At 41.4% G+C, this 13771-nt stretch overlaps 1 protein-coding gene across 5 annotated transcripts in view; it reads right to left on the bottom strand.

Annotated features, from left to right (window-relative positions):
- GHR (growth hormone receptor) overlaps window positions 1-13771 on the bottom strand; it is a 310267-nt gene that overhangs the window by 92116 nt on the left and 204380 nt on the right. For all 5 annotated transcript variants that reach the window (XM_023514999.1, XM_023514997.1, XM_012807116.2 and 2 more), the window contains exon 3: window positions 5308-5373. In XM_023514999.1, coding sequence (XP_023370767.1) covers window positions 5308-5373 — 66 coding nt within the window. The remainder of the gene's footprint in view (window positions 1-5307; window positions 5374-13771) is intronic.

Here is a 13771-nt window from a genome sequence, read left to right as displayed (position 1 = left end):
TCCCTCTTCTCAGAAGCAAAATGAAACTTTCTTTGTGGTAAATTTATAGCATTACTTCTTTAAAATATAACAAAGATGTCTACATATCTCTTTAAACTGAAAACTCTGTCAACATCCTTAACTATGTTTTTGCTCCTGCTCACCCTGGGCTGGCCTTTGCATGAGTGGTGTGTGCTGTTATCCACGTACATGAACTGAAAGGTCCTCACAGGGTTACTAACCAAAAACAGCTCTTCCTTTCCAGAAAATGTTTCTTAAGAATGTACTCTGTGGAAAGTATGTCAGCACACTCTCCTTAATGTAAGCACATTCATTTACATGGATTAGGGCCAGCCCAGCAAAGTCCTGAGGGCTTAGAAAATTGGACAGATAATTTTTGGTAAACGAGAGAAGAAAGAGATTACAGCAAGGTGTAATTCATTTTTTTTTTTTTTTTTTGCAGTTTTTGGCTGGGACTGGGTTTGAACCTGCCACCTCCAGCATATGGGACCGGCGCCCTACCCTTCTGAGCCACAGGTGCTGCCCAAGGTGTGATTCTTGAGGTGGTGATAGTTTGGGCAGATTTTCACTGGTCTGGATTGACTGTATGCTTCTCTCCGCAGCTACTGATGCTTGGCCAATGATATTTAACAAAGAAAAATCATGTTCTATAGTCACAGATCTGTGAGTAGTCTCAGGACAGGATATTAGCCTGTCAACATTGTTCATTAATATAATTGGATTTATGACTTGCATTTACTTTGGTAAAACCAGGGGACCTGGGCTCTGATGGTTAAGGCTTGCCACATAGCTAGATTGTGTCCATGTGACCAGCTCATTATAGGAGATCCCCACCATGGGAAGACTTTTTAGACTTCATGGTACTGAGATACTAGGCAGGCACATGAGTAGGAGTTTCAGATCTGGAGACAAAGTGCATCCTGTGTGATCCAGAAGTGGGAAGACAAAAAAGCCTGTACTTGAGATACTGAGAGATACTGAGACCATGGTCAACACATACACCTTTGCCTATAATAAAGCCATCCCATGAGTATAAATCATTTGGTTCCTCTGAGTCCTTTCAGCGGTGGAACACTTATGGTAATGATATATAATTAACACAGGTGGGGAATGAGATCTTCTAAGAATGGCCCCAGCCAGAAAAGAGGCCCATGATAACAAAGGGTGCTGGTGGAAATTGCTAAATATGGAGAAGGATGGGTAGCCAGGGAGATATTAAGGATTATTTTTGCTTAATTAATTTATTTGCAATATAACTTATTACTTACTATGCTAAAGGAATAATTTTAGGTACTGTGAATTATATCCAACTGTGAATAAGACACAGCTGCTCATGATCCAGATACAGAGGTAAAACACATAGGCAAATAATAGACTCCAAAACAGCATGCAGTATGTTCCTTAAGAGTGGGGCTATGGGTTGAGTTGTATCTCCCCCTGATTTCATATGTTGAATTCCTGATCCCCAGTACCTCAGAAGGTTACTATATTTGGAGAAAGGGTCTTTAAAGAGGTAATTAAGTAAAATGGGGTCATTAGGGTAATTCTTAATGCAAGATGATTAGTGGTCCTCACAAGGAGAGGGGATTAGGACACAGACAGGTAGAGGGGGAAGACCACATGAAGATAAGGGAGGAGACAGCCATCTATGGCCATCTGTGAATTGCAGAGAGAAGCTTCACACGAAACCAACATTGCCAATTCCCAGATTTTGGACTTCTAGCCTCCAGAACTCTGACAAAATTGTTGTTTAAGACACCCAGTCTGTATTACTTTGTTGTGGCCAGCCTAGCAGGCTAATATACAAGTGCTATGAAGTATAATGTTCTGTTCCATAGACAAGCCTGGAGAAGGGAGAAATTGCTTCAGGTCAAAGCTAACAGCGTTTTGGTTGAGCCTTAATGTATGAGCAGGGCAGGATTTATTTTTATTTATAGAATGCAGGCCGGGGTGGAAGGAGGATAGTTCTGGAAGATTTGATGACATGAGCAATCCCTCGGAGGAGGGAAAACGCAGTGTGCCTGGGGAGTGGTAAGTAGTCTGAACTTACAAGCTGGGTGGGTTTTCAGTGTCTTGGGAAAGGCTTGCAGCTTAGCATTTAGGTAGTAGAGAGCGCACCACAGATCTTTAGTCTTACTCAGAGCACAGGAACATTATTAGTGGCATAAGAAGGTGGATCCAAGGAAGGAATGATGGGGCAGGGGCTGGGAGGAAGGAGACAGTTCCTAAAAGCTTTTTGCCACAGGCCAACTATAAAGGAAAAGTGGCCGGGAGAGGGACGTGGCATTTATTTCACTTATGTTCAGTCAGTTGTGGCTAGGACCTGTCCTGAGAGGATTTTTAATTTTCTTTTCTGGGGTTTGGTCTAGAATCTGAGAATTTATATTTTTCTTTTATGGGGTTTTGTCTAGAATCTCAGAATTTAGAAAAGTACACATAGGAAATAGGTAGATTATAATTGTGTGTTCTCAAGCCTGAGGAACACTAGCTTTTCACATCAAATTATGTCTATAATGTGAGCCTTCTGATGTCAGGGCAATATCTCACTCTTTCTCCCTCCAGGTGCAGAGGTAAATGTTGGGTACTAAGCAGAGTTGAGTATATGTGATACAATGACAATTGTAAATTAAAATAAAATCTTAAGCCCCTCAACCAACTGAATAGACACCCTCTTGGTCAAGGAGACACCAGTAAAACCTTAAAGCTGACTTTCTGGCTGGGAGGAAAAGGGACCTCAAACACACCTAGTTATGTCTCAACCCTTTCAGAGTTATTCTTTGCAACAGTAAGACACAAAATCATTAACAGGCCCAAGGTCATGTAAGACAAAGCTTAAAACACACAGTATACTTGAGTCTTCACACATGCTCAGTGAGTTGGCTCTTATTAATAGACTTTCTTACATTAAAACATTCCAAGCTTTTAGACAAAGTTTCATTTTTTTAACCAATTGCAAATCGAAGAATTTTTAAACCAACTTATAACCGGTAAGCACTCCACCCCTCCACCCCCCAACCCCCAGATTTCCTGCCTTTTCTGGTCAAACCAATGCACGCTTTCCACGTATTATTTATGATTTTATGTGTAATTCCTGTCTTCTTGAAGTATATAAAACCAAAGTGTAACCAGTCTAGGGCAGGACCCCTTGCTTAAGGCTTACTGGGCATGGCTCTTCAGGTCAGGGTTGCATGAGGTCAGTCAGAAATAAACCTCTTTAAATTATTTTACAGGGTTTGGGTTCTTTCCCATTGACACAGTGACACACTGAGGTGATATGAGCACTTGGGTCTGTCACATCTGGATGAGATACTTGTGATGCTAAAGGTGGACATGTGTCCAAGCATGCGCTCACTGACACAGACACAGGCACTGACGTGGGACAGAGGGCAGGGGACTTTTGATAAGAACTTGAAGGGTAGGGGAGGTCAGTGTCTATGTAATTTACTACATATGAATGATAACTAGCTAGTCTTCTTACCTACGCAAAGACAGGGCATCAACATATGCCAGACTGCTAGGACTGGTGGGAAGTCATTCAACACCTCTTCCATACCTAGAGGTCACATTCCAACAAGGCACAATGTGCCAGCTCCTCAGGCCCTGTGGCCTGACAAAGGAAATGGCTTGGAGAAACCATTCGACCACTTTGGGGAAAGCTGAGTGTAACGGATTATGTTTGCTCGTGAAGATGGTTCCAACAGGCAGCACGCACCATTAGTAACACACCCTCAATGGATTGCTTCTCATTTCCTTACAGAAAGTAACAACAGGAGAGGTCACATTGTTGAGTGAAGGAAGGCTTTGGAACACACTGGCTGGGATAACCTAAACATAACTAAACCCCCACCTCTTTTACAACCCTTGTGATAATTAGGGAGCAGATCAACATGTCAGATGTTTCCCAAACAGGAGAGCTGTAAAGGGTTTGTGGTCTGGCACAACTGACTAGTGCATGACGTGGAAACACTACCAACTCTCCTTTATGGTCACCTCCGAGGAAATGACGCTTAAATCTCACATTAGAAATCTACTCTGCAATTTAGTCATAAAACCCAAATTATGGTTTCATGACCCCAGAATTACCAACAAAAACGGCAACAGCTTAAACGTACTAGGTCCACTGTCTGCCCTTCTTTGACTGCATAATGTGGACTCTAGTGTACGTGTGGTACTTCCACCAGGGAAAAAACCCCTAAAATTTAATTAGACAGGCACCTCCTACGTGATCAGGATTTTTCAGGTTATGTGAAGAATTTAGAATATAGGCTTTGCTTTATAGTTTAATACAATTAATTCATTTGTGCAGCCCACACAATCCAGTAATTTCTGTGCACAGTGCTGACATATACTAAAAGGAGGTAAATGCTATCATGGGGTGACAAAGCTTCATGAAAGAACAGAGGGTGGAGAAATTGTCTGGGCCTAGAGAATTTGGACAAGTTTCTCCATAGAGCTAATGTTTGTGTTCAGCCTTGTGGGTGAAGAGGAGATAGTCAAGGGAAAGGGGAATGTGTAGAGTAGTTTTAAAAAGGGTACATGTTGGGGGCAGTGCCTCTGGCTCAAGGAGTAGGGCACCAGCCCCATATGCCAAAGGTGGCGGGTTCAAACCCAGCCCGGCCAAAAACTGCAAAAAAAAAAGGGTACATGTTGGATCTATTAAGTATAGAGTATAAATGTCTTAACACAATAATTAAGTAAACAAGATGAGGTATATATTAACCATATATGGGGTATAATGTGCTGATTTCATATAGAATTAGGAATGCTTACATGTAATGAAATCAGCACATTGTATCCCATAAATGCATTGATGTATACATGATCTATGTGTTTATGACTTAATTAAAAAAAAAAAGAAGAAGACAGAGCTTCCACAAAGGCAAAATTTTGATGCCTAAGGCAATTTGGTGGCTTATATATGGTTAATAAGACAAGATTAATCTATCAATGTAATCACTAGATAAATATTTCAAGATAATAATTTAAACTAGAATTTGTATAAAAAGGAGATTTTCTTAAATTCAATGAATAATTATTGATTCACAATAAATTCCTCATTTTTTTCCTCCTTCATTAATCTGGCCTTGCTTAATTGCTAAGCTTAAGCAAAATATAAAGAAACAGCCTTACAGGGAAGTTAAAAAATAAAGCTTGAAAAAATATAGAGTTCTTTTGCTTGCTTATGAAATTTCAATTCAGTTACTCTTCCAGTTATCAATATCCACCACCCTCCCATATAGAAAGAACAGTAGCTTGATTGAGCATGGAAAATATTGCTGAAGGAAGCCAAAGGACTGAAATTCTTACTTGTCCCTAGGGCTGGATTAACTCTTTGCAGACTCTGGGATTCTCTGCCAAGAAGAGCTGGTGTGGCTGGAATGAAAAGAGAAGAAAACCATCAATCATCCATGACAAAACTATCTGATCTGACTTAATGTGGCATCATTTTTCAATGAGAAAGTATGACCTGTTCCCTTATAATAATACCCCTACTTTCAATTGAAATTGTACCTACCCGCTGAAAGGAACGCATAAAAGTCACAGCAAATGAAAACCTTCTAGTCTTAGTCACATCTGGTCTCAAGCCTAGACCCAGTAGGAAACCATTTAAAAACAAAAAAGTGCCCTCCTTTATCATTTTGAATCTAAACTTGAGTCTTGCTTGTAAAAACAAGGACTATAAATTCTTTCTTAAAAACAGTATGAAAAACTCTTCAGTCAAAAATGTTTATTTTTAGAAATAAACATGTGAACTATCCCGGGAGTAGAGAAGGAATGAGGGGAAGTGAAAACTTGGACAAGAGAGACACAGAACTTTATGACATATCATGGGCAATAATTCATCTCTTATAAAAGCAGTTACAATTTGATTGACATTAGTAGTAGATTGCATTAAAAACAAGGAAGAATGGAAAATGATCAATGTAGTTGCCACTCTACCTTGAATTATTCCACTGGGTTGCTTTGCAAACCTCTCAGCTGCAAACAGTATGAGACTATTATCTGGGCTCGGTGGAGAAGGGTGTTTCTCCAGGATGCTTCACGTCAGATCATGTTACCTCTGCATTTCCTAACAGATCATTGTGGACCAGGCCCACAACAAACTCTGAGTTTTACCTCAATGGTAAAGCTACTTGCAATATTGTGAAATATATATAGTAGAACCTCCATAGTTGACTACCTCCTTAAGTTGACCTAATTTTCATAGACTGGACATGCCCCCCATGTACATAATAGTACAATAGGCCTAGTTCCTCTGTATGCTGACCAGTTTATTACAATCTCTTGAGTGGTCAACTTACAGAAGTTCTACTGTTTTTGGTCCTGTGCGTGTTTCCTGACATAATTCTTAAAAGCCTTGGTATCTCCACAGTGGTAAGTGTCTCTCTATATGCTAATGAGCTATTAGCTGGAGGCTTCTCCATGGTCTCAGGATGGGGGCTGGTCACAGGAAAGAGCAAAGCTTGACTAGGGGGTTGGGACTGTTCAGTCACACGCCTTCCCCCAACCTCTAAGGAGGGGAGAGTGACTAAAGGATAAGTTGATCACCAATGGCCAGTGACTTATCAATCATGCATATGTAATGAAGCCTCCATAAAACCCCAAAAAGACTGGGTTTGGAAAGCACCTGGAGAACTGCACATGTGGGATGCTGGGTGGGTAGTGTGCCCAGAGCAAGCACAGAAGCTCCACCCATCCCCATACCTTGCCCTCTCCATCTTTTCATCTGTATCCTTTGTAATTTCCTTCATAATATATGGGTAAACATATGTAAGCCATCCTAGCCAATTATAAAGCCCTGGCAGGGGGTTGTGGGGTCTCCAATTTAGAGGCAACTGTCAGAATTATAGGGACAATCTATTACTTCCTTTATTTATTTATTTATTTATTTATTTATTGAGACAGAGTCTTACTATGTCGCCCTCAGTAGAGTCCCAAGGCATCACAGCTCACAGCAACCTCCAACTCTTGGGCTTAAGTGAGTCTCTTGCGTTAGCCTCCCAGGTAGCTGGGACTATAGATGTCCAGCTGTTTTGTTGTTGTTGTTGTTGTAGTTGTCATTGTTAACAGGCCTGGGCCAGGTTTGAACTCTCCAGCCCCAGTGTATATGGCTGGTGCCCTAACTACTAAGCTATGGGCACCAAGCTAATTTATTACTTCTAATTGGTGTCTGAAGTGGGGGCAGTATCTCATGACTGAGCTCCCCACCTGTGGGATCTGATGTTATTTCCAGATAGTTAGTTTCAAAACTGAATTGGAGTAGAAGACACCCAGCTAGTATCCCACTGACGAATTGGCCAGAGAACTGGTTGCCGCTGGGGAGAAATCCCCACAAACTGCTGGTGAGCAGATCACAGAAGTGTTCAGTGTTCTGAGAGTACAGTAGGAGAAATGGAATTTGTTTTTCTAATCCTCTAGACGACTGATATGTTTGTTTCAGTCCTTAATAGAAACCCATAGTAACAAGGCCAAAAAATCTGTTTTTGATAAAAAAACAAGGACAAGAAAGAAAATGAAGAGGGATGGGCAGTGAGCTGACTCATTCGCTACTCTCTGCATTCTGGAGCCAGGTGAGTCTGGTCCACCTGCTCTGGAGACTCTTCCATGTACCTTTTCTTTACCTCTTCCCAGTAATTGAACTACAGGGAGCAGCCATTGGGCCTAACGTTCTCCATTAAATATTGAGAACTCTAACTTTTATAGGTTTTTTTCAGTATGGACATACCATTGAAATTATTTTCCCAAGTGAAGTTAAGCTTTGGGAATTGAAGGATCTATCAGTTTTGAAAGTATTTCTTCTTATTCTGTCTCTAAATTTTACTATTATTTTCATCTGCAGATCATTTACTCTCCTAAAATGTATTATGCATTATATGTTGATTTTCAGGTGTCCAGAAAGCAAAATTGAATTTTATAACAATCTCCTTCGGTACACTTGCTGCTTTGATACCCTAAATCTTTATTATTCCTATTCTTATCTCAAACAATCCCCACCACCCTCACTGATCCTTGCTACAAATCAGAGAACACTGACTTCTTCATTACCTCTTGCTTAAAGTAGAGCACTAGAAAATGACTTTTGATCAAGGTTCAGGAAGTTTCTAAGACTTTCAACTGTGAATGACCCGTTTCACTAACAAACATACACTACTTGAGAAAGTCTTATAGCTCAAATGTAGAGAAAAATTGAGTTAAAATAACAATAAATCAAAAGAGTGGGAGGAAACTTTTGGAGGTGGTAAGAGGTTTATGGCAGGATTATGGTGATAATGTCACAAATCTATACTTAGCTCCAAACTCACGAAGGAGTATACGTTAACTGTGTACAGCGCCTTAACATCTCAGTCATACCTCAATAATGTGGCTTAAAACACGAGTTAATCATAGGATAGCACACAAACACATGTGTTATTTTGGTCAAAGTTATTCAGCAAGTTTTTTCTTCAATTTTTGGCTTGACTCTGTGAAAACTAGTAGATAACAGTTTCCAGACCTCCGATCAGCAGTAAAGTTGACAAGTTCTTCCAGAATAACGGATGAAGTGGATGTCAGCTATGAGACCCCAAGCAGACTGCAGAGCCAAACCTCAGACCTGGAAACATGTGGAGAGCTCAGCCCACCCCCCGACTCTTCACAACCAGAATTTTTCTATTTTTGCAAACACTCATCTGGTGCCTTCCCCTTCATGGCATATTTGTGACATATTCACGAAGCAAAAAGTCTTAGTCAGCTAAGGCTTGCAACAATATGCGATGCATCAAGACATAAAGGGAGCAAATGGCCTCCTGGTGGGAAGATCACAGGGTTACGCCAGTGCCAAGTGGGTGCTGGTTACAAAAGTAAAGCATGATGCACAAAACTGTGTTGCCTTAGCAAATGGAGGTGTCACGCTCAGTCATCAATTTTAATTCCTGTAAGAGCCATGACCCTCATGTCTAGCAGTGCTGAGCAGTAAGGGAAAAACAAAAGAAGACAATAAGCAACGAATCATAACTCCACCAGTAATCAGAACTAATGAATCTATCACACACTGTGGTCTCAGAAGCTCTGCAAGGATCCCTTTGTAACTATTTGTAACAAATCAATAAGCACTATCAGGGGCTTTTATATGCTGGGGTTGTCAAGTGAACTAGCTGCAGCCCTCAGAGAGCTCACAGTCTTCCAGGCAGGAAGAGGTCAAGCACTAGAGGAACAACGGAGGGGCCCTTAAAACGTCTGCACCAGGTAAAATTGGGACAAACAGGTAATGAAGAGGAAGGGCATAGTGCACTGGAGGCCAAGGGAATCACAGCTCAAAGACAGAGGTAAGACATAGCCTGGGTACATAAAGAGCCGTGATCTGCTGGGAGTGGATGGAGCACAACTAAGCAGGGCGTGTGTCACCTTGGGGACAAGTGGCACACTGGGGAGTATCTTGTTGAAGAACTTATTTTTGATTCTGTAGATACTAGGGAACTACTCATTTGTCATGCTCTGAGCTGGAGCTTCTCATGGCTGACTTGACAAAACTAACTGCAATTGAGCCCTCCTTCCTTACACCCAACTTCGTACTCAATTTCCCAACTGAAATATACTTCTAGACCTCAGTTTCTCAGTCTGGAAAATGGGGATGGAAATAGCATCTACACATAGAAGGTTTAAATCAGTTGGCATGTGCAAGTAATTTAGTCTACAATATAATAGGTTAGTAAATGTTAGGCATTCTTATCCTTGTTGTTTTGTTGCCACTGTGATTATTGCTGGCCACTACCTTGACAGCAGGGGCATGTCTTTTCCCATGGAGAATTCAACAATGCTTTTACATTAGACTTTGCGTGCTTAGGGCTTGGCACATAGGAAGTCAGCCTGTTGTCACAACCTTCTTCGTGACCCTCACAGTTCAGGCCCTCTCTGTGCAGTCTGCACATGGGCAGTAAGTGACTCTGGAGAGGTGGTAGGGGATGAGAATCTCCTTAGGTCTCCAGTTAGTATTAAAGGAGCAAAAATAGGAGAATCGATGTTCTGGCGAGTATGGTACCTCACCATTTGTGCAGCAGTGTTGTTAGAAGCATCCCCAACTGGAGAGTGCCAGCACAAGTAAGTGGAACGCAGTACTGTACACAGTACTCTGTCCAATGACGGGAGACAATGCATGCAAAGGGCCTCCACGGTACCTGATCAGTATAAGCACCGCATCACTTTAGCTGTTGTTATTACTGTTAGCTTATGATTGTGATAATGACAATGACGTGCTATGACTGTCATGGAATCTTTATTTCAAGACTTCCTCTGAGAGGTTTTGCTTTATCCCTCAGGCAGAATAACTGGTCTCCATCCAGCAGCCCCGGGTACGGCTCCTACTCTCCTGGCTGTATTTGCCTGAGCCCAATTGGTCCACAGTAAGTTCCTTGGGGCGGGCCTTGCTGCTTACATCTTTGTAACCTCTGGTATAAGCATAGGGTGTAATACCTAGCAGAATAAAAATGTATGCTAAATGAGTTCGAAATATTTTAAACTTTGGCTTTTGGGTTAAAAGGAAATGAAGAAAAATAGTTTATTCTCAGAAAATGATGTCTCCCCTTGGAAATCTCAAGTTTGCCTTTCTTGTCTTTTTATTTTATGTTATTTTTATTTTTTTTTGTCACCCTCGGTAGAGTGCCTTTGTATCCTAGCTCACAGCACCCTCAAACTCTTAGGCTCAAGTGATCCTCTTGCCTTAGCCTCCCAAGTAGCTGGGACTGTAGGCACCCACCACAACATCTGGCTGTTTTCTTTCTTTTATTTTTTTAAGAGATAGCATCTCACTCTTGCCCACGCTGGTCTCGAACTCCTGAGCTTAAGAAATCCAACTGCCTCGGTCGCCCAGAGTGCCAGGATTATAGGTGTGAGCCACTGTGCCTGGCCTGCCTGTCTTTTTAAAAGTCTATTTATCCTTGACCACATTCTAGAAATTCTTTCTGCTAAGATCTCAATCCCTAAAGCTCTTTCCAGACCTACCTTTGCCTTCCTGCCTTTCCTTTCTGTCATGCCATAATTCCAATTATCAAAGAGTATTCGGTTTGAAGTTGTTATCTCTCTCCAATCTGCCCTTGCAGTATGGCTCAAATTCAGGCTCAGAGTCTGGCTGCATTGAAGCAGTGTGCCAGACTATCCTGCTGCCTCGGAATGGGCTAAGCACATTTTATGGGTTTTCCCATTTTACCCGCACAACTCTCTGAAATGGGTATTATTATGATTTATGGAAGAGGGATCTGAGGCCTGGAGAAGGGAAGTACCTTGTCTGAGACTACCCAGCAATCACATGGTAAAGCCCAAATTTGAATGAGAGCCAGGTTCTGACCCACTCCACCTGTTTCCCAAACTTGCTTGATGATTAAGATCTCAGTGGCATTTATAAAATATACAGAGTCCAGGACCATGACCCAGATCTATGGAGTCTTAACTCCAGGATCCTAGTCAATCTGCATATTGGCAAGATCGTGGGAATCCATACGTTCATCTTGTCTTCCCACCTGCATCCCTGCCACGTGATTCTTACAACGAGGAGACAAGAAGGGAAACTCTCCAGTACACTTTCCTGATCTGGGCAGAGCCACCATCTCCTCTGCAGGGCTCCACTTCTAGGGCTTCCCTGCTATGTGCTCACAGCTGGTCCTCATCACAAGGCACTTGATTGTTTAAAATGTCACACACATTCTGGAAAGCTGAGGCTCTGGCTGAAATATGCTTCAGGGGTCAATTCTCGAGGAAGCAGGTAAGATGTGTGCTGCCCTTGCAGCCTGGCCTCCTCCTTCTGCTTGTCACTGGGTGGCATCATCACAGGTCTTCCAGCTGTGATTGTCATCTTGGTCACAAGGTCCATTGGTTCCGAGTGCAGAGACAGTTCTAAGCTGGAATTTCCTTTCTTTTGTGGCTCATTGAATTTACTACATTTCCATTTGTAGTTTCTCCTGAACTCAATTATATTATCTTGTACCTGATACAACTCTTGGCAGCTCTAAAGAAGACTGTAATCTGAACCGGAAATCTGTGAGCCTTTCCAACATACTCCATTACCTCCCCACATCTCCACGAGGGAGTGAGTTTCTTCTATACTTGAACAATAAATCATACAGCTCATTACATGAGATAGGGAATGAAAACAAAGAACCCTGAAATGGGGCTGGTGCTGGTGATTTCAAATTTCTTTTAATGCTAAAGAAGTCAGCTTACAGACAAATGACGTATAAAAAATTTGGAAGAGAAACTGGTGTCATGAAGGAAGCACAGGTTTAAATAAGTCTGCAGGAGCCACATTTTCCTGTAAATGTATTTTGAGAGTAGGTGGGCTTTGAGGTAACAGGAATTAAGTTGGAATGAGGGATCGTAAAGACCTTCTCTTATCACAGGTCACTTTTTTGGCTTACAGGGACAAATCTGGAAGTTTCTTAGTAACTTCAAGCTCCACATATTCCTTGTCCATCGGTGTTTGCTTGGTTGAGCATTTTATAGACATCCTCCTGACACAAGCTTACACATGTACTGAGGCATCTACTTCCAATTACAGATATGACAGCCTGCTTTTCAAATGTCGTCCTTTGCATGACAGGCCAGGTAAAGGTACAGTGACTTTTAGAGAGGTGTTTTTACAAGAGTACTGAGAAGAGCAGTTAATATGAATGCTGAGTCTCAACTGGCCTGCATCTTCCTTCTGCAAAGCTTCTCTGAAATTCCTCCAGCTTTCCCCACTAGCCACCCACAGCTGCTTTTCATTATGGAGAACAGCAGGGATGTCAATACCAGGACTCAGAGCAGCAAGAGAGTCCTCTATGCCATATGACACAAGGAACCCAGATTAACCACAGCAATGTTAAAAAGAACAAACAGAATGACAAGTTGATAGGCCTGTGGTGATAGGCCAACGTCAATCCTAGGTAGACCTGTCAGGAGCATCTGACCAGCAGGGAAGGACAGACAAGAGAATACTGTAAGGGGAGGACAGAAGGCTTCCCCTATGATGTTGTCTTAGATGCTGTTAGTACCTGTGAATTCACTCATTAAAAACAATAGTCAGACAAATCAATCTGGGTTAAATCAAATCAAATCAAATCCAGAGCTCAGATGCTTACTCACAGATGGGGAGCTGGAGCAGCCCTGTGATGACATCACATCATTAACTTGAAATTAGCCATAGTAGGAATATTTACACCATAAAAATTGGCAAATGCTACAAATAAAGACTCTCTACCACCCAATCCTGTGAAAATTCCATCCACCTTTCAAGGTCAGTTTGAGCATCTTCTCATTCATGAAGCACTTTTTATTTCTCCCATTTGGCGACTGAAGGAAATAATAGTTTTATAAGTGTTATGGAAGCAAATATATAATAAAAGTTTTGCTTCCATAATGCTTTTTAAAGAATATCTGGACCATAGCACTTATTGTTCCCTGTCTAGTATCTCATACAACTTGACCAATGAATGACAACTTCAAGTTTTGAAGGCAAAGACCATGCCTCATTCTCCTTTTGATAAACATAGCATTAAACAATTCCTTAAATATAGAGAGTATGCAATACATATTTGTGAAATTACTTTAGATCTCACTTTCAGGAAGAGTAGTAAGAAGCACCACATGTCAGCACCATTATGATTACAAAAGTAGTAATTTACCAATTACTTTGTTTTCCTGAGCTCTCAATTTGCACAAAAGATTCTCAAGTATATCTTCAGATCCTATAACAAGTGTCCTCCTGGGACCATGGATGTTCACATTTGAGGCAAAGTCAGAATATTTTAACTAATTTTCATTG

The sequence above is a fragment of the Otolemur garnettii genome, unplaced genomic scaffold (genome assembly GCF_000181295.1).
Source record: "Otolemur garnettii isolate 467f Iridium unplaced genomic scaffold, OtoGar3 scaffold00063, whole genome shotgun sequence".
Lineage (NCBI taxonomy): Eukaryota > Metazoa > Chordata > Mammalia > Primates > Galagidae > Otolemur > Otolemur garnettii.
The sequence above is the reverse complement of the archived record's forward strand: the minus strand, read 5'-3'. Positions and strand labels throughout refer to the sequence as shown.